Source organism: Trichoplusia ni, chromosome 9 (genome assembly GCF_003590095.1).
Source record: "Trichoplusia ni isolate ovarian cell line Hi5 chromosome 9, tn1, whole genome shotgun sequence".
Lineage (NCBI taxonomy): Eukaryota > Metazoa > Arthropoda > Insecta > Lepidoptera > Noctuidae > Trichoplusia > Trichoplusia ni.
In genome coordinates, this window is record NC_039486.1 from 3,345,226 (window position 1) to 3,370,456 (window position 25,231).

Sequence of the window (25,231 nt, forward strand, 5' to 3'; positions counted from 1 at the left end):
CATTGCAGATATCGACAGAATAAATTATCCTTATTATGTTTACTGTAATTTTACAAAAATATAGTCTACCGGTTTATCTAATTGTTGTGAAATTATCAAAGTGTAATGCGTAAACAAAGATAGCAAAGAGGAAATGTTTATTTTATCTATTCATGAGTAATTTTTGGTTGTTAAAATGTTTTAAAATGACTTGTGACTGTCACACTTTGCTTTCGAAATTACACCTATAATTAGTGTTGAAGTACTTAATGTCTATAATATTGTTGTCTGATATCGATTAGATATAAATATATCGTAGAAGGAAAACTTTAAATTTAATATGGATAGCTACGTCATAATGTCATTTAATCCTCTCTATCTTGGTTTTTGCTATGCGTAATTTTTGGGAATTATTCTACAACAATTACTACAAAATGCCTTACTCTGAATGTAAGCCCATAACAACATTTAAACCAAAATTTAATACCGAAAAGCTATCGATGGTGTTTTTTTGATAGATTTAATTTACATAGTAAATTAATGAATAAGCAAATCATCAAGCGAATCCAATTTTCATCACAATGTTTTCATAACCATTTGTTACTGAAGTCTTAGATGAATTTACTACAACATAACACATCTAATTAAAAAAAAATTGTTTATTGAATTCCATAGGAATTAACGCATTGCGGGATTGAAGACGATTTCTCATATAAGTCCCTATGATCACATTACCACGCTTCCGCAGTGCGGCGGTAAGTCAACCCACCATATTATATGTTTTGGGACCAATTTTATTAATAAGAGCAATGACCGTAAAAGTAGTTTCATTTCAATGTCAAACATTCTCGTAAACCTAAGAAACCACTTTGTAAACAATGATTAAAAATCATATTTGGTACAAACAGGATGACGCGTCATGTAAAAAGAAAACCTCACGCCGCCTGTGAAATATCTAGTGGCAAAATTAAATTCCTGCACAATTGTTAAATAATAATAATTGAGCACTAATTTCATGTTTTATAACATAATATGATGAATGATAATAAGATATTCTAAAATTATTTTCTGTAATCTTAAAGTATTTGCGGGAGTCTATTGGGCCCCGGGCGCTTAGTAGTTTCTTGGACTCGCGTTTCCGTATCCTCGATTACGGATTACGGATCCGCGATTAGCGGCATTGAGAACTTCTGACCTCAGACAACTTGGGTAGAAACTAAAAAGCCCATGCGGCTATTAGTGTAGTACCTACTTAACTAATGGTAAAAAAATTGTCTCATATTTATACTGGGATAACACTTAAGACGTTATAATTAATTTCCTACTTAATAAGGTCATACTTAGATAATGAATAAAACCAAAAATATATTTTTTAACTTGTTTATTAATTGAGGTAGGTTGATTGCATGAGTAGCGGCCTGTGCCCTGCAATCATATAGTGAGTAAAGTAATAAATTATTCATATTTACAATAATATCTAAATAGTATCCATCTTATTATATACTAATTATTTACAAAGTTTATTCTAAGGCTTCTTTCTTCGAGGATTCAACATCCGTTTCCTGCTTTTGAGGTTTCTTGACGCCTGAAAAAAAAACAGTTCTTAAGTATTTTAAAACTTAAAAAGACTAACGTTATTTTTATCGAAGGTAGCTATTAACTCTGATGCATTACAAACGTTATTATCAACATTAAAAATTTAATGTTCGCTAGCGAAAATATTTTTCAAAAAATGATTCATCAATCAATGTGACATGCACAACGTCACCCAGCGTCAAATATCAGCGTGTAATTAATTTGGCAAACATTGAAGCTTTCAGTACGCATGCGCGACTCACACTTAAAGTCCCCGAAAGTTAACCTACATTTTTGTCTCAAACTTTACGCGTTTGTGGGATCGGTTGAAAGTTCTTCAAATAGTTTGTGCAAAATATAACACAACAAAATATTCATTTTGTTATGAGCATATCGTTTTTACATACGACTAGCCTGTTGACTGCTGCTATGTAGGTCGTGGGTTCGATTCCCAACCAGAACAAAGGTATTTTCATTTTCAAAGATCTTTTTTTCATATGTCAAGAACTTTAATATTAGCTTTGCTACCTTTTAACTAGATGGCGTTACGTAAAAGTTATAAAATAAAAAGACGCTAGAATGTTTAACAATTCTTAAAAAACTACCACGCGAGGAAAAAATCTTACAATAAAAAAGTATATTTTTAGTCAAACATGTTTAGAGTTCTACGTGCGTTTTACTATCATCCATCCATCAATTTTATTATGCTTACCTCCTCCTAATAATAGTTTGAATAAAGTGGAGCACGGTGCGTCTATAAGTAATACTGCAATAAACGTAACGATGAAAGAAAGTGTGTAGTGACTCAGGAACTTGAACACCTGAAAGCAAAGACGCGTTCTTTAACGAATGACACAAATTTCATGAATAGAATATAACCTAAGATGAGAAAGTCTGTGGCCTTATATTTACCCAGGAAGATTCCATGCCATTTAAATAATAATACACAATTTTTAAGCCATGCATGTCAGCGATGCAACTCAACCGCTCTCTTGCCGATACGGACGTATGCAGTTATTTTGCTCATTACTGCATTATTAACGTCGTAAGTATGAAAGACAGCAAACATACTAGACGTGCTGCAATTTACGTGACGAATTTTACTTTCTGGACGCTGGCAAAAGAATACTTTTTACAAAACTTCCTTACATAATTGAAAGGTCTAATTCAAGGTACTCACCATCGCACTAACACTGAAATATATTGGCGTTATTGCCCTATGATTGATAGCGAACATCATTGCAGAGTGGAAAAGATACATTCCGTATGACAGACGAGAGTGTATCTTCCATACACTTAACGATAAGAACCAGTTGATCGGACCTGAAAAAAAACAGAAATATGTAAAATACATAAACATTGTCTTATAAATAGGTATGAGCAATACAAAATATCACAAGCAAGGTCAGTGAAACTGTGTGTGGTATGACCGCAGGACTTCTTAGTCAAAAGGTCCTAAGTTCGCGTTCACGGCACGCACTTACTGTTTGAATGTTGTGTGTGCTTTAGATATGTATGTCTATCTATTGCCCAAAGAGCGCCTTTTAAAGTTATGTTATTACAATTGTGAAAGCATATCAGCGTACTATGCAGCATGAGCGGCGTCTCTGTGTCATCTCTATAGAAACATTTATTACTTATAACTAGTGGTAGGTCCTCAGAAAGAACGAACCAAAGCCGGAGCATTTAGAAGCTCTATATTTCTCGATTTTATAGATGGAAAAGGCTTGTTTAATATCGCGTAAGCAATACGTTCATGCAATATATTATCGCGTCATATTTGTCTCATTAACTCGTCAATGAATTCTCAATAGCAAATTCTCCTGTTTTAAATATGAGGTTAACTCTCCAGAATAGGCTCGACTAACGAACTACAGTCTTAAATAATACCACGTACCTCCATAGCCATTCACGCACATGTATATAATACTGCCAATGAAAAGTGCCCATAACGGTCTGATAAAAGAGTTGAAGAGGTTGGATGAGGTCTGAGTGAAGCCGGGTTGTCTGGTCGGGTAATTAGTATACATGATGAAAGTAGACAAAGATAACGCTGCCACCCAGATACAGACTACTTGCCACTGAAATATTTAGAAAAATGCTTATTAGTAAGTATCATCATTTATCATCATTAAACATATTTCACATTACACATTGACAGAAGTTTTACATCTTTGATTAAAAAATAGTTTTCAATTGCATTCAAAGAATAATTAATTACAATAAAATAGAACTGGAAATGGATAGTCAACACAGTCAATAAAGTTCAGTTTAAATTTGAAAAATCACAAAATTTTCTCTTATATCATTTTTTCGTAACGCGCCTGAAAATTGCCCTGTATTATTCAGAATTCAATACACACCTTTTGCATTTTAATTTTAATCGTCCTTACGAAGTATCCAAATATCATGCCGACAAAGAATGCTGACGCTCTCGTTAGAGTGTTCACATAGTAGTTCACTAAGTAATCTCGCGTCCTTGGCCTGGAAATAAATTCAAATATTATTTTAAAACACACAATCTCTATCAACCACAGTTTTTCAGTCAATTTCGTTTTTAATAAAATGTCGCAAAACACCGGGAACAAAACATTGGTAGAAACACAAAGAAATAATGTAACACAGAGTGACCTTAATTTATTGTTAAAGGTATTATTATTGTATAACCTGTATCCGAAACTTCGTCCGCGTGGTCATAAAGACATAATTATTAGGAGCTATAATAATTATGTGAATTTATTGAAACAGCTTTGGAAATCAGATAAAATTTATTAAATGACAGTAAGTCAGACAATCAGCTTCTCCTTGTACAATAGATTTATCTTCAGGTAAAAGTACCTTTCAAACCAAATGCAATAATGTAGAGCTACGAGCTGTCAGAAAATATGTTTCAATTTCTTACCCGGCCATATAAGGTGGAAAATCATTGATGAAGTTGTATGCAGTAGAAGCTGCGAGGATAGCTACTAAACCACCAAACAGTGACGTCAGGGCGATCCTCCTATTCCCCAATAGTACCCAGAAAAGGAGTATGGGAGATAGGATATGCAGTTGGACGTCTATCGCCAAGTACCACGTCTGACCAATGCACTGAAAAAATAACTCATTCTAGTTTAGTATTAATCCAAGTATCAAAAATCTGACAGTCACACATCTCTAGTCATAATTAAAGCAAAACTTCTAAACCAATTTGGTCGGTGCTCATTGGACACAAAACGGTTTTGTGTATGTGTTGTTTTTACAAAATATGTGATGAATGATTAAGTAAATCAGACAAAACAGGGTTGTTTCAAATTAGCTTGCTCTTACTATAAAAGTAATAATATTTGAACTGCAAATATCTACTTACCGTATACAAAGGATTCATATAGTTCTGTATGTACAACAGTGTAGACCACCAATTAGTTCTACATCTTTCTGCATGATCAGCCACGATGGCCCATTGTGGGCCATCACCAAAACGCATCAAAAACGAAGCTTCTAATAGCGCCACTGTGGCTAGCAACGGGAACATGCGTAGTAGTCTGTTCAGCCAAAACAAGTGAACGTTCTTGATCAATTGTTCTGAAATAAAAAGTAAAATAAATTAATTTTAGTGAAGAAAATCACGTTCTCTTGCCTGTGAAGGCCTTTTATCCACTATACAACATTCATTGCGCGGCATGTTGCACAGCATGTTCAAACTACGCAAGCATTGACCAGCAATAGAAGCGCAACACGTTAACAGTTTCGCCATATCTTTCAACATGTTATCCAACATGTCGCGTGGCTTAAAATATTTCAAATCAATCAATATCAATAATCATTATCCGTATTAATGAACTTCATATGGAAAGCTACGTCAGAATAAAGTAGCAATAACTTACTTCCAGTAAACTTTCCAGCTGTGGTATAAACAACGAGGAAACCACTTAAAGTGAAAAATGTGTCCACGGTTACATGCGCGCCGACAATCCATATGCTTTGCCATGATGACACCCACTGCACAAACAAAAACAATCATTTTTAGTATTAACATTACGTAATATATTGTTTATCACCAAAAGGCCCACTCCACATAAAGTGAAAGCAAAGAAAGCCTTTCAATGAGGTTGCTTAATTTTTCTTTTTTATATTTACAAAACAAAATCACAAATTACAACAATTCACCGTTCTCGATGCCATTATTATTCAAAGCATTATTAGTTTAAACTGTAATTAAATCTGTTTTTATACATAGGTATATCTTATAACGATAATAAAAATAAAGTTTTTTTTTTAAATAATATAAAGCAGCAAAAATTGTTATTTCTCTTAATACGACTAAATCTGTCTCACCAGCCGTAAAAATATTATTGAATATTTTCCATCACCATTTTAGTACTCATGAACCTTTATAAAGTAGATAAATTCAATCGATTAAAACGGATATTCATTTCAATGAGTTCACAACAAACTGATTATAGTGCAAATAAGATAAGATTAATGTAAGTAATTAGCGTAGGTAATTTAGAGGTGGTACGCACTTATGTACTGTATTGACCAGATAACGAGTTGTACCGAACCGTAGTGAAATATTGCCTACCATATGTTTCATAAAATATTTTTTTATAGAGTTTTAGGCAGTGGTTTAAGCTTTAATTCGTTCTTATTACAATAGAGTACATGTAGATAATCATACAACGCATGGAACAATAAATTGTAAGTAGGTAATCTTCGAAATTTGCTTCCTTAAACAACAGTCCTAAGTGACTTTAAAACCCCAATAAATGACAAAAGCTAACAAATTAATAAGAAACAAGGTGTTTACCACGCCAGTGTCCATTGGATTAAGCCATGTCGTCTCTGTGGAAAATGTATGGCCGAGTAATACCCAAGCCATTGCTAAGGCTCGGATTCCATCCAAACATTCAATATTGCCACTAGATGAAGTGAACGTCATGACGCGACGACCATTTGTGTACACCGAAAAAGCGGTGCCCAAAACACTCACTGTTTTAGGATCTGAAATATGAAACGAAAACGAGACATGAAACACGATACTTAAAATGTCTTAAGAAGGTCAAATTATTTCGTATAAATAATTGCTCATAAGTCAAACATTTTCTCACCATTTTTCAGAATCACAGTTTGCCAAACGTCGTAAGAGGTGCTCAGTATGGTTAATAACCCGATAATTGAAAATGCAACTCTGTAATTACAAAAGAGGTTAAAACGGAATTACAATAAAAAATTAAAACAACAATTAAAACAAAATTATTTATTTTAAAATTCGAAACACAAATTAGCAACCAGATAGAGATTATTATTTTTTTAAAGAGACAAACCAGACCAAAAACATTAAATTTACTTACACAGCGACTGTATCGGCTGGTACCCAAGGTTTATCATTAGGCAAACGGCAGTATTCGTCTGTATACTGGAGACCTAGGGCATCAAAAAGTTGCAAGGCCTGCTTAGTCGTACATGATTGTGGAATGCAGACAGCCAGTCTGAGTACCAAACTGGAAAACGGGCTCTCTGGGGAAATACTGAAATGTAAACAACAATTATAGGACCTTGGACAAAAACATCATTATCTACATCTGGATCACGATTTATACGATGATACGATGATACTGATTTTCGAATAAGCTAGAAAACACTGATACTGGGTCTAAAAATAAATGTAGTATGCGCCCACCCAATCCAATATGGTAGAATAATCACTTAAGTAGGAACCGAAGAATCACGAACATATTATAGTGATAAGACATTATAATCTTTAGTGCTTGAAAATTACCTTCTATGCACCCCTGACATCGCAAGCATCTCTGTTCTTATTGCGTCGTTCTCTTCCAAAATCTTTTTCATTTCATTCGAAGACAACAGCTTTGGATCAAAACTGGTGTCTCCATAACTGATTGGGAAGTTAAATTCTTGATCTAAAGGCACTCGTATCATACAGTACTTCCCTTGAAGTTCAGAAGTTGGTAGCTGCTGATTCAAACCAATGCATTGATGATAGTTTCCCAAATCTAAATTGTTAAACTCCAAAATACCTTTCGGAATTCTAAAGCCAGCATCAGCGACTGTGGGACAAAAAAACATGTTAAATTCAAAATTGTTGGAGCATCGTATAATAACTGATCACCAAAATCATAGATATTACCAAGCACTGTAATGTTACAACCACATTTGGTCTCAATATTAGACAGTCACGACTTTTAAACTACAGAGACCTTCAGAAAGCTTCTGATATGTAATTAATTAATTCATTTTGCTTATTGCATTTTTACCGATTCTAAGTTATGTGTTACTTACTACATGCATCGTGTATTAAAATCAGTAAGTTTTCATTTTTATTTAAATACATACACAAATTTAGTACTTACAAAACGCTGCCAATAAAGTATTGTTTCCGATAAAACCTAATTGTTCTTCACATAGCTCTTCGTCCAATACTTCTTCATATAAAGCACTATCGAAACCTTCATTTCTTACCGGTAAATTAAGATGGCCACTGACTAAAGTTAATGATATGATTTCAACTAAAATTAAAAGTAAAATATTTTTTGTCGTCATCTTTACGGCTTCACATTACAAAATAATGCATATTCAAATGAAACTCGTGTTATATACACAAAAGCCAAAACAGATTTCTGATGATTACCTATCTTATCTTACTATTACATTCATCTATTCTTAATTCATTACTCAGATTGTGAGTCATTCAAAATATTATTTAATAATTCCGAATGAAAATTGTTTTTCAAGTTTTATCTATCCCCGACCTAGTAGGTCCACTTCCAATCTCATGTGAGAATATTGATATCTTTTTACTTTAATAGTTCGTTTTTTGTACAAGCCTCAGGTAAATTTATTGTTTTTACTAATTTTTCATGAAATTATACATAATATATAATCAGGGTGGGGATGTATTGATGATACCCCTCATTAATTATCTTTTTTCTTGAAGATATTCAACTTGTATTTTCACTTCTTGAAAAAGCCTAGGAGTATGCCGGATCAAAATAAGCTGTTATTGACTAAAGCAATCTAGAACGGTTTTTTCTACACTTCACCGGTATATGTCCAGAATTCGGCTAAACCAGTTTGCAATGTATTCCCTGCCTCCGTTTCGTGCTATTTTCTGTTTGATATTTCCTAAAAATGGTATGTAATTATAACTGAATCAACTACGTTTTGCACACGACCTGGTTGTCGATGCAAGACAGTATAACACACGGCGTACACGGCGTAGAGCGACATCTCTCTTCCCTATCACCCACAATAATATTACTGTAAGACATGGCGATCTTATTTAAAAAAGCAAGCATTTCAGTGACAAAGACACAGATTATGACTAACCATTAAAGACGCATAACATCATAGTCAATTCAGATATTACAGAATAGTTTGAAAATAATTGCCGCCGAAGACACCATGCATATTAGTCAGAAAAACCGAACGAGTTCATGTAAAAAAAACTATCAACAACAAAGGAAGCGTATTTAAATATATGCATTTTACCATGCTTGACTTATGGTTGATAAATTTAGTCCGTTGGAAAAGGTGTATTTTGTATTTGTAGAATAGGAATAAGACTCACTTATGAAAAAACCTAATCCATAAAAATCTCAGACAAATAGACTTGGAATAATGTTATTTCAGTACATTCCTATCGAACCGTTATCATCAAAGTCCCAGTGCAGATTTCTATCAAAATTATACAAAAATGTTCGATAAGCATATGGCTTGCCGTAAGCCAACGACGACGTGATGCCAACGTGATGAAAGGATGCGTCCCATGTCCACGTCCCACATTTATATGACAGCTTTTTATCCCACATTCAGACACTCGCCTCCAATACTAGTACCTACCTAGTACTGCCTCCAATGCCAGTACTCTGGTCTAAGTTTTAGGGTTAATGTAGTGTCATAAGTATGGAAAAGTCGCCCAGATATAAAAGTAATTAGGGTGTACTAATAGTCAGGTACGAGAATCAAATGAGGCCCAGTGAAAATGCCATAACATTAAAAATATTTAGGTTTATGCATCGTGGATGAACATATTATATCATATATTATTTTGTATCAGGATTAACCTGATACAAAATTAGCAAAACACGTATGTGTTAAAAAAACATATTTTGTATATAGGTGTACTTCACACTTTACCAATGCTCATTCTTCTTGATATCTCTTCGTCACCCTATGGTTGACTGGTAGAGAATAAACCAGGCATGAGTCCGCCTTTGTAAAAATTTTCAAGTATATTATAAATCAAGATGACTCACAATCATATTTTTACTTCAGTAATTGACTAATAAATATCGGACAAAAAAATCATGGAGATTAACAACTATTCTTTTGAATAGGTATAATAATGAATTAAATTATTAACATGCCTATTAACAATGATATACAAGTTTATTAATTTTGTGTTTTACTTATTGAACGGCTTCATAATCGATATCTTGTGAGTTGTTTATCTCAAAAACGACTGTTTTTGATACTTAAACTTGAATAAAATAAAACCACATCCGTGTTATAATTTAATTTGTACTTATCATATATAATACTATTTCACTATTTTCGTCTTTTAATTTATACTTACAAATAGTGTTTTAGTTCTTACAGATCTCATTCACTCTTATATCCTAAATTTATTTAGCATCAGGTACGTTGGCATCTAGATGTACTCCAGTATCAGATACACGAACGACATTAGGTTCTTCCTTAATATCACTGGAAACTGCAACTGGCTCACTTTCTACATCATTTAAATTATTTTCATCTACTTTATTGAGATCAGGATTTGAACCTTCAATTTTTTCAATATTTTGGTTCAACGCAGGTTTTTCGTCGATTTTCGTGTTATCTTCAATTTTCTGATCTTTTGCGGCTGGTTTATTCTTCTTAGCTGAAGGCAAAAGAAACAAGTTTATCAATTAGATTTTGCGAAGACCAAATTTCGATTGTTTTTTGGTAATAGAAATGAATATTCTAAAAGTAAGTAAAATCATGATAACTTTTTACATACCTGCGGCATCCATAAGCAATTTGAATAATACTGACACTGGAGTATCGACTAATAGTGTGAAGAAATATGACACAAGTACTGCCAAGGTCATATGTGCAAGGAACTTGAACACCTGTTGAAATAAAAGCGTAATTAATTGTATCGTATTAAGATAAGCAGACACTTAAATAAAATTCGCGAATGGGTGAAATTGATGCCTGATAGATTAGTAATGCATTATAGTGATATCTCATCATTGATTAAAGATAAATAAAGCTTCGTCGAGTAGGTCCTGAGTCTCTATGTAATCGTCCAATAAATATAAGAATCCCGAAAAGAGATGAAGTAATTATAGTAGGTATAGACTGTCTTTTATATTTGTTAGTATACCTACATATTTCTTGGTTGTCTGGTAGAGAATGCCTCTGCCATTAAATCCGTCATTGTATATATTTACTAGCTGAGCCAGCAAACGTCGTTTTGCCTGATAAATTATATCTAGTAGGATGTATTTTTTAATGCTACATTATAAAAAAAAAAAAAACAAACATTTTCGTCCAAAAAATAAAATAATAAATTTTAGTGTGGGCAACCCTTGTCACTCAAGGGTATGAAAAATAGATGTTGTTCTATTCTCAGTCCTACCCCATATGTATACAAAATTTCATAAGAATCGGTCGAACCGTTTCGGAGGAGTACGGTAACTAACATAGTGACACGGGAATTTTATATATTAGAAGAAGAAGAGATAAGTAAGAACATAAGATACTTACAACTCTGGGTACACTAAAATAGAAAGGTGTTATTGCAGAAGCATTGAGGGTAGTCATCAAACCGAAGTGGAATACGTAAATTCCGTAAGTCAAACGAGCAGGCATCCTCCACATGTCAAGTGACAGCAGCCAGTTGATCGGTCCTACAAACAAACAAACGGACTTTTAAGAAAGTTTCCCGATATAAAAAAGCATCATTAAGTTAGTTCTTAAAATCGGCCAATTTTTTTTTTCGACATTAAATTGAACTTTTGGAAATACACACTTTAACTTGGCCATTCACGTTATATTTTAAATTTTATAAGAAGTCTGGAACGCGGGCACGAGTTTTGGTTTAATTATTTTTTCCTTACCTGCGTAGCCATGAACGCAGGCGATAATCATCCACGATAAAGCCACAGCATACACCGGTCTCATGAAAGAATTCATGATGTTATCCCATTGCTGATTGTCCCAGTCTACTTGTTTGATACAGTATGTAAAGTAAGCAATGCCTGCTACTACTCCAGCGGCGCAGAGCCAGAAAAAGATGGCCACGAACTGTAAAGAAGCAGAAGAACATCATGTTGTTTCATTTTTGACACGACACGACTCCATGAAATCTCATTGTAAAAAATACATTCTATCATCGTTGAGTTGTTAATATAAATTAAATAAAAAAAAAAATGTTTTACTCATTTACGTGCTGAACTCATCTTAATCATTGAATATTATATTATTGTACTAACTTACATCACAAATCGCCCCACTAGGTTAAGGCTGATTATAATTATTATCCTATTAATAATAAGCAAGTATTCATTTAAAATTACACCTTTCATTAATTCGGACTTTGCAACCTCAAACTTACCCAAGGAATTTGCATTTTTTCCTTGCGGTAGAGATGGAGTACATATCCAAACAAAAGCCCAACGAAGAATGGGGAAGCTCGAGTGAGAGTGTTGAAGTAATACAACGCTAAGTAGTCCCACATGTCATTAGGCCGACTATAAAGAGAAAAAAAAACAAACTCGTTAGTACCATCGCCATTCCTAGCTGATATGCTGGGCTGATTGATTTATATTTATTTATTTATTACTGTAATACAAATACAGTACTGCAAGAATTTAAACTCATGTCTTGTTATGTTGCACCGTCTGAATAATAAGAATACATTGGATACCTTCCAATTAACAGCGTTTCATAAGTGCACTGTATATTAAATGAAACGGGATATCAACTTTCCCGTATTTTATATTAATTAAGATTAAGATATGATACTTTAAATAATTCAATTACCTCGGAACAAGGGTACCAGCTGGTACAGCGATATGGAAACTAAATATAGTGGACGCTACAATCACCGATAGTAATCCAGCTAATAGAGCCGCCCATGCCATGTGTTTCTTGCCAGAAAAGACCCAGTAGAGGATTATTGGAGATAATACGTAAAGCTGGAAGTCAATAGCGACGTACCAGGAATGAGGGACACACTGAAACGATAAAAACAATGATAATATAGTAAAGAAAAAATAAGACTTGTGTTTTTTTAATTCATCTGGATTTTGATCTTGAGATTCTGATTATGTATGCAATATCCATAAGGAAAGGCAGACATATTTATTTTTTTACAGACAGCAAAACTACATACGGAAGGCCGGAAGGTAATGAAGTAAGCGTAACAGCGCCACTATGTGACAGACAGCGTGAACAAACTCAGTATATAAACACAGTAGCGACACATCAAAAAAGGTTCCCAGAACACTCAATGCTAAAACAGCGCCATCGCTTCACGCGACTTTTAGGACAACACCACCAACAGCGATGCTTAGCACCGAAGTTCTGATATCATCCACTAGATGTCAGCGGTATCTTTGCTCAGTGCTTATTCAACATCCCTTACAATCGTATTCATGAACAATGCAATAGTCATAGTCATGCTATCTCTGTTATTGTCAACAGGTATGTAGAGACAAAAATACTTTTAGGACATCACAAGCTTACTGTCGTTCTTGTCAAAATTCACAGCCTTCTTACCATATTCCTAGGATTCACTATATTCTGCACATGAAATATTGTCGACCACCAATTGATCCTGCATCTGTCTGTCCAATTAGAAACTTGGACCCAATGAGGCCCGTCTACAACAGTGTTGTAGTACGTGGCTTGGAGAAGAACAACCACTGCGAGCAACGGTGTCACTCGCATGAATCTATTCAAATAAAACCAGTGCAGACTTCTTAGGAAGGTTCCTGAAACAAAACGTTTGAGGTTAGAATTTAAATTAGTAGTAAATTAGTTGTTTTTCTTTTAAGACTTTAAGCCACATAAGTAATATCGCTTCTTAAGACTTTTTGTTAATATGACAGATAGACATTTAGCTCGTTTTGTTAAGTTTGAAGTATGATGGCGTTAAAATATCCTATTAATCTCTCTAGAAAGTCTTCAGTTCCACGCGAGGCAAAAAAAAAACAGAAACATTCATCCACATTCCATGCGGTAATCGAAACATTCGTTTTGACTGATAGCAGGTGTTGAATTTAAATCAAATCAAGGTATGTCGAATTTGGAATAATCCCATGTTGTTAATACCTACAATCTAACGATAACAACTCTATAAAAATGATATCAAACCAGAAAGTACGTATGGTAATTAATGATTACCACCCTTAGAAACAATTAATGACGATATAAGCGCTATTACCTGTTAATCAGAGATTAAAATGCACTTCAGCCCGCGAATTGAAGATTAAATAGATATTGACCAACGCAAATTGATATTTTCTTGGAATTGAACCTTTATCAAGAGCTTTCTACCAGATCATTTCATGTTGTCTTCAGTGGAGCATTTAATGTTGGATAAATCTACACACGGAAGATACCAAACGAAACTAGAAGCTGGCATAATCGATTAATTTACGCATTCGATAGCAGCAATCAGATCAATAAGAATGATAATAAAATTGTTTGTCAATGAATTTTTCCATCGAGAAGGTGAAGGAATAAATATTTTATCGTTACAAAGCGTAAAACAATTTCAATGTCACTAATACGGTAAAAGTAAATGGTACCACAAGATAAATAATTTATATAATTATGAATGTTGGGCATAAATACAAATTAACATGTTGATTCTCAGATGATTTGTAGACCATTGTAATTTCATTTAGATATTAAACTGGACCAAAAATAAAGATTAAGGTATAGAGATCTATGCGACCTAAGTACAAGTTCACAATCATTACAAGAGCAACCATACAATCTGAATGTTTTACGATAACGATAACGTTTGATGAACCAAAAGGAATTCAAATATACCTTGTTTCATTTTCGCAGCAGACGTATAGACGAGGAGAATGCCACCCAAAGTGAAGAATGTATCCACGGTAATCGGAGCCATAGTAATCCATAATGCTTTGCCAGATAACATCCACTAAAAGTCATGAATTCATTAGCTACTTCTACTAATGTTATGCAACAAGAATATAAAACATCGAAACTATACTAATTTATTATATCACAATCTGATTTCTACACTGTCAATTATATAGATAGACATTCATAAATTATCTATTCTTTTTATAGACTGATTAGATTTCAATCAGAATTGACAATAAAGTAGCTAATACCGACTTTCATTATCATAGATTTGACCTTGAATCGTGAAGGTCTTTGTAATATACAAGAAAGACGAAAGTACCTACCACATTTGAATCCATTGGATTTGCTATGAATACTTCTGTTTGGAAACAGTGTCCAAGAACGACCCATATCATGGCCAAGGTTCTTATTCCATCAAGACACTTCAAGTTACCAGGATTCGAATTGAATGTTGATAATATTTTTCCATTCGTGTATACAGAGAATGAACGACACAAAACACTCTGTTGTTTAACATCTGAAAATTATAAAAAATCCAATGAAACATTTTTAGATTATCCTTTAAAGCAAGTCCAGAAATATTCATATTAGATACCAATATTGGCAGACATGAATGAATCGTAAACTCGGTAACAGTTGGCTTAGTATCAGATATAATCAGTGAACACCCTTAAAATACGTGTTACCTGATCTTATTGAGAATCGAAAAGAGAATGAATGAATTTTAAATTACCCTTTATTTTACTCTTCATTTCATATTTTCGAATTAAATGTAACACGTTTTATCTTTTGAGGTTTGGCTTAAAGAAATTTGTCGGAATGCAAGGTGGCCGAACAAATTTTATCTTTATTTAAAGCCGTAGTTATTATACATGTACTTAACTAAATCAATCATCAATCATTTTATTGTTCTTCAGTCGCCTGACTGTAAAACAATAAAATGATTGATTAATTAGACTAGATTAAATATTTTTTTATGAATAATGCTTTGTCAAAAAGATTTCACTCGTCACCTTTTTTAAATACGAAGCGATAGAAGAGATCATACGACGTACTTATCAGAGTCAAAAATCCAAGGCATGCAAAAATGGATCTGGAAAAATAGAAGATTAGAACAAATATTAGATGATAAGCTGCTTGCTTCTCTACGAGTCTGTTTATAAGGTCGATAGGGTATCACTTCAGCTGCATTATATCATTAATAAGAGATAACACGTAATCTTCATATCTGCATAATCCATTCAAAAACCAAGAATCAGAATTCAATTTCCAAGAGTCACGTGCTGTGTTGCTAAGCTTATAGATAAAGCCGGAACCAGTTAGGCTGATTGCTAAAGTATGCTAAGGTCAAAAGCGTTGCTATTTGCTCTTATGAGTGATTGATGTTTATTTGAATTCCAGAAAATATACTTCAAAATAAAAGCAGTTATAAGATCTTATACCCTTTTTTATTATTTAAAAACGACTCCCGTACTAAGGAATTTAATTCTTGTGTCATGGGGTGTTCCACAAACATACAATTAACGTTTTTATAATAACTATCGTGAGACTGATTCATTATTAAACATACACAACGTTCGACTCGCGATCCCGCCGCGTCTGCTCATGATTAAGGATTCCGGTTTGGTCCGAAACTAGTCGGGCTACCCCGATAAATACGCGTGAGTAAACCGTTAAATCATTTAATACAATTAACGTGCACAAAATCACCCAGATTCAGAACAAGCATTCGTGGATCGCGCAAATGCTTGACCTACACGGGGACCGAACCATCCCCAACCTTACCCGCGCTATTTTCGTGAAAGCCTATTTGCCAAAAATCAATATGCTAGTTGCCTACTTACATTGCTACTACATCAGCTGGTACGAATGGCTTATCTCCAAGTAGACGACAATAGCTGTCTGTATATTGAAACCCAATTTCTGTGACATTGACGATCAATGAGGTAATAGCTTGTTCTGTTGTGCATGGCTTGGGAATACACACACCAAGTCGAAAAACAGCATTTGCTAGTGGATGAGTCGATCTGTAACTGAGAAAATGATTTTTAATCCAAATTTTACAACTTAATTGTTTTGTGTAAACATATATACGGTTAGAATATAGTAGTAGATTATAAACTATTAAATATCAGGAAGCCACAATGAGAAACTAAAATAGAATAAAATAAGCATAAAGGAGGAAAACGGAGCTTCTGTTCCTATAAACAAGAAACATTTTTTTAAGACCAATTTATACTATAAATAGCGTAAATGTACAAAAAATTCTGTATAAAAAGTAACAGGTCATATTTGGTTCCTCCAGGGAACATGTGAAAGTCTTGGCGGATTCATGTTTTGGGTCCAGATTGGAAGCATGCCAATTAATGAAATTAAATTAATCAACTTACCTTAAATCGTCTTCAAAATCATCAAAATCTCCACTGAACATCCGCATATTTTTCCGTCTCATATGAAACTCTTCTATCTGAGCAGCGGTTTCTTCATCAATTCGTAAAGCACTTGGATCGAACGGCAAATTGCTCGGAAGTGGTAATGTAACGTTCTGACTAAAGGGAACCAGGATCGAACAATATTTCCCTTGAATGTGCATTTGTTCCAGTTGAAGATCGATCCCTAAACACTGATGGTAGTTCCCCAGGTCTACCATATTGCCTGTTAATATGCCTTTTGGAATCCTAGCCCCAGCATCCAAAACTGTAAATTATATTAAGTATCGTTATTACATTTCAATAACAAGCTATTTTGATTAATAAAGTCTAAATAAAATCGCAGGTTCGATCTCACGTAGGACAACCAATTGTGTGATCCACAAAACGTTCGTTCTATTTTGATAGTCTTGGGCATGTGACTTGAAAGTTTATGAAACCCCACAAAAACAAAACTACTAGTCTACGAAGGGTCAAACGACAAAGGTGCGATAATGTCTCCTAGACTATTAAACGCTTTTAAGATATAATGAATAATTTTACTTACACTGGAATAGAAGCATGGAATTTGCTTTAATAACACTTATTTGTCGGTCACATTCTTCCGCATCAATCACTTCTTCCAAAAACGTTTCATTAATCGCTCTATTCCTAACCTCCCTTGCACATACATTAAAATTTATTAAGCTAATTAACAATAACACTAAGGCCACTTTACACCCCATCGTGGACGTTGTAGACTGATTCTCACGATTTGATTTGTCTGCAGGTAATTTTCAAATTTTGATCAAAAGCTTATCGAGAATATTCACATCATTATTAAGTGTAATTCTGCAAATTTTTTTGTGTTCAATAAAGTCAGAATATGGATATAAAAATTGCATTTATTATGTATATCAACATGCTGCGACTTAGAAGCCTCAAGAACCATTAGTGATACATCCATGACAGAATGAAGTCCGTATTTAAAGCTACGGCATTATAATAAAAATGCAGCTTTATCGATATCAGCCGATCAAGAATTGCATAGGAAAACCAGTTTTGTTCAGAATATGCTATGAGTTTCTTAGAAAATGTTTTCTATTTCCAAGTAAAGAACCGATCTTCAAAAATATCTGGATATTTTACCAAAATCTGTAATCTTTAACCTTTAAAATTAAATTAAATTGTAACTTAGTTTAGAATAAACCTCCTGTTATTCTGATAAAAATCGCAATATTCGTATCTCGTGATTTGCCTTCGGATAATAAGCCTTTACATCAAGTATAATTCCTAATTTTCTCTTGGATAACAGAAATACCTACGCACATCAGATAATGTAGTAACAATGTATTAAAACTTGATTATATTAGAGATAAAATACTCGTAGCGTTTTCGTTCTGCAGCAATTTAATGCTGATAAGTAATACAATTTGTGGACCTTTTTTTAGTTAAGGTGGCGGTGGAATCCTCATGAACTGTAGACCCACTCGCTCGGGGAAGGGAATGGGTAGTGTCAGACTTTTACTGACTAATCCTGAACCGCCGTGCCACGTCATCCGCGTTTTTGTGACCGCGAGCTTCCACCGGGCCAGTAATGCATGCCGGTAGGTCACTTTCTCGAGTTGTGTGGAGGCCGACGTGTAAAGAGCGTCGGCCTCCTCGCCTCAACAATTTGTGGACCTGCCTTGAGATTTTGAGTAGAATCTTAAAAAAAAGCTCTACTTCCAGGGAAATTGGCTGCAATTGGCAAGTGGTTCAAATACGGAGTGATTTATTTTTCACTAGCTTTTCGCTCGCGGCTTCACCCGCCGAGGCGTCGGTTATATCGCGTTTCCAAGAGAACTCTTCAAAAGTCCAGGATAAAAACCTGGAACCTATCCTATGTTCTTTCTTAAGGTCAACTCTATCTTTGTACCAAATTTCATTAAAATCGGTTCAGTGGTTTAGAAAGCGTAACAGACAGACAGACAGACAGACAGAGTTACTTTCACATTTATAATATTAGTAGGGATTAAGTTTCTAGTGTCTATCTACCAGTTGGGAAATATTGTTAGTATTTTAAAATTAAAAAGCGGATAATGATTCTTATTGTTTCAACCATCATCTCAACAATGGTCTGATCAAGTATTTTTTCAACAAACTTTGACAATTTAGAAGGTTATTAAAGACCCCGTAGTAGGAAATAATAAACGTTTTGTTTTACACCTTTATATTGTTTCTGAAAGTACTACATCTCTTTACTGTTTTGAAACAAAATTATTTTTAACATTCCTATGGACCGTTCAAAGAATCGTGATTGATGGGAATAAAAAATTCCATCAAAGTGAGCAGCATTTTATCAATGACGTCTACAACTATTTGATTATCAAAATGAATTTGTTTTTCGGAATTTAACAGGTATTTTTGTCTGCAATGTTAATTGCTCAAATGCAATCAGCTACATCGGTATTCATGTTTTATCACGCTCTTGTTTTTATCAGCCGACACCAGTGCCGCATTATACATAAGGCACTTTAGGCCTGTGACTATGACCAAGGGCCCACCACTATGACTAGGGGCCCAGCACTCAAGATGAAAAAGAAAAAATGAAACCACGGTAGAAGCCCACATTATTGACAGTATGCATCTAAAAAAAGCTCGATAAATTTTTTACTGAATGAAAATAACTTGAACCAAGGGGGCCCCCACACCATTGTTGCCTGGAGGCCTCGAGGCCTCTGGGCCCCTAGATCCGGCCCTGGCCGACACACAAAATAATGAAGTCTGCAAGCAGTGGTGGATTAACCATTAATGAGATTAAGCAATTTCAGGGTCATCGCGTCTAGGGGGACCTGAAGAAGCCAAAAAATGCTTAGAGTCCTAAATCCGAGGCCACCAAAAACCATACCATTTCGAGGACTAATTTGGTTTGCCCGATTTAAGTTGACTTAAAGTCCGACTCAGAGTCATAACCGCTACCGCTTACCATCTCTCTACCCTCTACCTCTACACGCTAGTAATAAATACATAGTAGATTTGTCAATCAGGAACCAACCTATCCTAATTTTGACCATCAAGTGGTCTTAATTGGTCGTTGTGAGCAAGCAATGGTAGCATTTATTTACCCCCATACATACTGGCATTTCCCAAACATACATTTATGTCAAACAAAATTGGGTAAACAATTTTTACGACAAAATCAATTTTAATAGGCACTGACGTCAATCTGCTTTATAAATCAATCATTTATGCTCAAGTGTTTATTGTAATTATCTCTGTCATATTCAACTAACACAAGATTATCTTTATTTCAATCATGATAGTGATTCTAATCATCTCGCATATCCTGCTTATGTTTTTAATGTGATCAGTCTTCATTACGCGTAAACAGCTCAATGGATACTGACATGACGTATTCAGGTACCATTTACTTTGTAATTCAAAATCTCTTAGTGTTTTGTGTAGACCTAGAAGTAAAACTAGTTTAGATGGCCCTTTTAATAAATAGTATTATTTTTTATTTGAAAAAGAAATGTATTTAAATTGAAAGAGGAAAGCGCCTTGCTGTGGACTTTGCTGCACCACAGCTAGAGCACTTAGGATGCGGTAAGGAGTGGGTGAATTTTGACTTCGAATAGCGCAACTTTGTAGCTTAATTTATAATTATCGATTTTTCATTTTGATTGATTTTTTAATTTTACTTAAGGTGTCATTTTGGGTATTAACAAGATGGAAAGACCGTATAGGCTCTTAAAACGGAGTCAAACCGAAGACACTTAAACTTCGATTTTTAGCCCCGAGGGATACGCGACCTGCTCCTGGTTCGTAAACCGTATTAAAACTCTACGTATTCGTACTGGTCTCCTGTGTACGATCAGCTTGAACGGTTCGGTAATTAGCTGGTACTAGTGGATGTATCTGAGATATTTCATGAACATTAATTAATATGTGCTCAACTGATGCGAGTTTTCGAACATTTGATAAAAATCACTTCGATAACTGTCATTAGAACCTTTGGCGTTACGTAACATAAATTAGAAACTTGTTAAATAATAATATGCAGAATGTAATTTATGGATAATTAATGGAATTCCATAATTAATGGAAGTCCAATAAATATAGTCTTAGATTAATTATGTTCGTAATACCTCTGTCCACAACTTAATGCTTTTTAAATAAAAAACACGTCTTAGTGACTAGCACCTCAATATAAACAGTCTGGATTAGCTGTTGGTTAGGTTGAGATGGACCCATGGTAGCAAATTTCAATTCCACACGTAAAAGAGTTTAAGGAAAGTTTTTTTAATATGGTATTTTTTGCAAATTCCTCACTTCCTATGGTATTTACATAGTTATAATAAAAACTAAAGTTACACACAAAACAACAATCATAGTTTTTAATGTTTTTGTATTTATTTTTCAAAATAAGTCTAATTTGAGTCGATTCCTTAATAAATGCATGGGCTTCTTGTATCTCAGTTCGATTGTCTCATGTCATTCTTTTTCGATGCCTCAAAATTTGTTTCAGGGATCTGTGGTTTCTTCACTCCTGGGAAAAATGAACATAATTCAATATTAATACAATTAAGTACCTATTTATAAATATTAAGTATACACTTACAGGGTGTGTCGGCGAAGCAATATCACATTTCCGGTAGTGAAAATCAAGCCAAAGTCATGAGTAGAAACAACTTTTTCCAAGAAACGATTACATTGCTTAATTTTCATCCGCTTTCAAAAAGGAGGAGGTTATGAATTCGTCTTTTTTTGTTTGTTTCTAGTATGATTGGCTTTGTACATAGTTCACCGAAAAATATTTGAAGGTTTTTAGTAAAAAGAGTGAAAATTCAAAAAGGGATGACCTCAAACGAAGACATGCAGCTATAGAAGCGAGATAGCGAGCTACAATACTTAAGGCGGCGTCTCTTTTCCACGACAGCAGACCCAGACTTAGTGATCATTGGCCCAATTAGGTATACAAATTACAGAATTTAGAAAACAATTACCTCCTCCTAGTAGTAGCTTGATCAAAGTAGAACAAGGTGCATGTATAATTATTGTTGCCAAAAATGAAACGATAAACGCCATCGTGTAGTGACCGAGGAACTTGAATGTCAGAAATAAAACATGTAAATATTTTACTTTGAAACTAACATTTGACGTAGAAAATAAGTTTACACTATGATTAATTCCCTAAAAACGTCTTTTTTAAATATTTGTCTAGTGTCGGTAGGCAACATATTATTATGGTGTGAAGTTACTCGTTATTCAATTACATTGTTTGCTTCCTTCTTTTATGAAAAGGACCAGCTTTTAGCTTAATATTTGATTTCTATTTAATAGAGACAATACCATCTCACGTAGTTGTACACATACATACAAATACAATAAGTGTTACACGTCTCTAGGGTCTAGAGAATGTGTTGTATATGTTGACATAGGACTATAAAGCATATCCCGAAACTGGTTTGGTTCTACTTTTGATTTTGATTCGAATTTGTAAATATTCTGGAATAGTACTATCGTATCTGATGAAAATGGAGCTACAATCCATTTTGCCGATCGAGCATGATTCAACTCTTGCTGTTTCCCATTGTATGATCAGCGGTAGTGTCGAGTTCTAGACTACCAACTCAATTTTTATTTATCTGAAGCAGAACTCGACTTCGTCGGGTGCAGACATCAGCTTGTATATAGATTTAAACACATTTCCTTAATGACGTGCATGATTGTGTATGCTTACCATTAAGCCAACAGAAAACAAAACTGGTGATATAGCAGTATAGTTGACGACCACCTGCAGTGCAGAGTGGAACAAATAGATCCCGTACGACAAACGAGAATGGATCTTCCAAAATCTTAGAGATAAGAACCAGTTTATTGGACCTGGAATTAAAAAATACTAATTTTACTTGAAATACTGTGTTCTGTTTTTACTCAACATGAAAGAACATCAATTAATATCTTTGTCGTTTCAAGAAACCACAACCAATGGGTATCCTGTGACTAACAACTCCGGTACTTATCACCAGTAAACTTAAGTAAACAAAATGGTTTCTTAGGTTTACGCGAATGTTAGACATTGAAATAATACTAAAAATAAACAAACAAGAGTTAAGAAAATGTAAATACTTTTTACGATTTAAGACTTAATGAAAATTTTAAGTCCCTAACTTTAAGTTACTAACTTTTGAAGAAAAAGACTTTTTGGTTTTGGAGTTCTTACTGCTAAATATGGATTTTTACTTGCATCCATACCCGTTCACGCATAAGTATATTAGACTTCCAATGAACACAGCGAAACTAGGTCTGAGGAAGGAATTGTAGAAACTGTCCAAAACTTGTTTGCTAATATCCCAATTCGGCTTGAGGGTAACAGAGGGACAGAGGGTAGTTAGTATACATGATAAACGTTGACACGGATAAGGCTAGTAACCAACGGCAGACGGCTTGCGTCTGAAAATGAATATTCAGAGTAATGTTGAGATCTGGTGCCATTGATTTCAGTTAAATGGGCCATTATTATGAAATTAGTAAAACGACCAGCAGTGTTACTTGTTTGTATACCTCTTTTTCGTGATTAGAAGCCAGATCTATGTCATATAGAAAATTGGAATCCATTGCTACGCATAAGAACCAAACTCTCCCTGTTCACTCACACTCACAAGCAATACAATTATAATATTGTATCGTACGTACTTCTGACAAGCGCAGCTTCGTAGTCTTCACCAGATATCCAAAGATCATACCCACGACAAATGGGGAACCTCGAGTTAATGTATTTATGTAGTAGTTCGTTAAATAGTCCTGTCTCCTCACTATATCACTAGAAATAGAAAAAGTATTGCAAAATTATCATTTATTGTTCACCCATTGATTTCCCATGAACTTATCCCGTGACAGAAAAGAAAATGATTTACTGATTCATCTGTCCAAAACATTCCATCAATCCATCTTCTAAAACCAACGTCATAATTCGATTTGTCTATTAAGGTCATTTAATTAACCATTTACAAAATTCCTTACCTAGTCATCATAACAGCTGGAAATTCCTTTATGTATGTGGTAGAAGCTGCTAGGATTGCGAGTAGGCCAGCAAAAAGTGCTCCCCATACGATTTTCTTCGATGCCCAATAGTACCCAGAATAAGATTATTGGTGATATAACGTGCAGCTGGACTTCGATTGCTAAGTACCATTCTTGCCCGATGCACTGAAAATGTAATAAAAGTCTTGCGAATAATTAAATTTTCATAGTTTAATTTATATTAGGGCAATCATTTTTGAGTTCATTCCCTTTCTAAATTCAAAAGTTAATAACACAGAGTAACTGTCAGGTTTTACTATTTGGCCGCAAGTCAGCTGCACTTAATGTATGCACTTATAAGGATCCATGTAGACAACTACGTCGGCAAAGGACCTGACATATATAAAAATACGCGTTACGCTCGGAAAATAATATGCCTGACTGTTAAAAGTGCTAATACACGTTATTCACCATTGTTAAGAAGATTAAAAAACCCATTAAAAAAAAATATCTGTGACATACCATGATACTTGGATTTGCGTAGTTTTGTATATGAAGCAAGGTCCACCAGCCAGCTCTACAGGAGCCCGTTTAGCCACGAGCTTATATAATGATTGATTGGTGCTGATCGCGAAACAGATGATTAAGACTGAAAATTTTGAAAAAGATATGTATAATGTTTGAAAATTAAGTTAATTGTTTGTACTTTTGTTCAGAAATATCAAAGTCTTTTTAGGTATAAAAAGTGACTTACTTCCGGTCAATTTTCCGGTGAGTATAAACTATGAGGAACCCGCTTAAGGTAAAAAATGTGTCCACAGTTATATGTGCGCCCCTGACCCATATAGACTTCCAAGTAGGCGACCACTGAAAACATAAAGTATTCGAATTCAGATGTTACTTCCCTAAGCTTAATACCACATTCTACAACTTTTGCCATTAAAAAGCTAAATAAATATTTACTAATAAATTATTATATTTAAATATTAAGCAAACCAATCATCATCATCATCTTCAGCCTATATTTGAACATTTCTGGATGAATGGCTTCTTCCATTTCCGGCGGCCAGGACAGGATGCAGAGCACAAGGCACAATCTTGTGCTCTGCATCCAGTCCCAACAAATCTAAAATATACTTTACCTA

At 34.3% G+C, this 25,231-nt stretch overlaps 1 protein-coding gene across 1 annotated transcript; it reads right to left on the reverse strand.

Annotated features, from left to right (window-relative positions):
* Positions 1 to 1,345: 1,345 nt before the first annotated feature.
* LOC113497399 lies at positions 1,346 to 17,841 on the reverse strand. Its single transcript, XM_026876943.1, has 26 exons — positions 17,647 to 17,841; positions 17,061 to 17,367; positions 16,515 to 16,703; positions 15,684 to 15,763; positions 14,994 to 15,187; positions 14,608 to 14,722; positions 13,327 to 13,541; positions 12,589 to 12,782; positions 12,161 to 12,296; positions 11,664 to 11,850; positions 11,311 to 11,453; positions 10,559 to 10,670; positions 10,185 to 10,438; positions 7,908 to 8,112; positions 7,316 to 7,604; positions 6,888 to 7,064; positions 6,645 to 6,724; positions 6,344 to 6,537; positions 5,421 to 5,535; positions 4,904 to 5,118; positions 4,457 to 4,644; positions 3,918 to 4,038; positions 3,452 to 3,635; positions 2,735 to 2,877; positions 2,267 to 2,375; positions 1,346 to 1,564 (listed from the first exon to the last, which is right to left on the reverse strand). The coding sequence occupies exons 1-26, from the start codon at positions 17,822 to 17,824 to the stop codon at positions 1,500 to 1,502; spliced, it is 4,389 nt and encodes a 1,462-aa protein (XP_026732744.1). The 5' UTR covers positions 17,825 to 17,841; the 3' UTR covers positions 1,346 to 1,499.
* Between the last annotated feature and the right edge of the window lie 7,390 nt (positions 17,842 to 25,231).

What these genes read in the sequence shown, in the direction of transcription:
- LOC113497399 (XM_026876943.1), bottom strand. Translation starts at nt 17,824, where the DNA reads ATGGGGTGTAAAGTGGCCTTAGTGTTATTGTTAATTAGCTTAATAAAT. An exon ending in CTGCGTTCATGGCTACGCAG is followed by an intron (nt 11,454 to 11,663) that starts GTAAGGAAAAAA and finishes GTTTGTTTGTAG; the next exon opens with GACCGATCAACTGGCTGCTG. An exon ending in GTGCGTGAATGGCTATGGAG is followed by an intron (nt 2,878 to 3,451) that starts GTACGTGGTATT and finishes GTTTTTTTTCAG; the next exon opens with GTCCGATCAACTGGTTCTTA.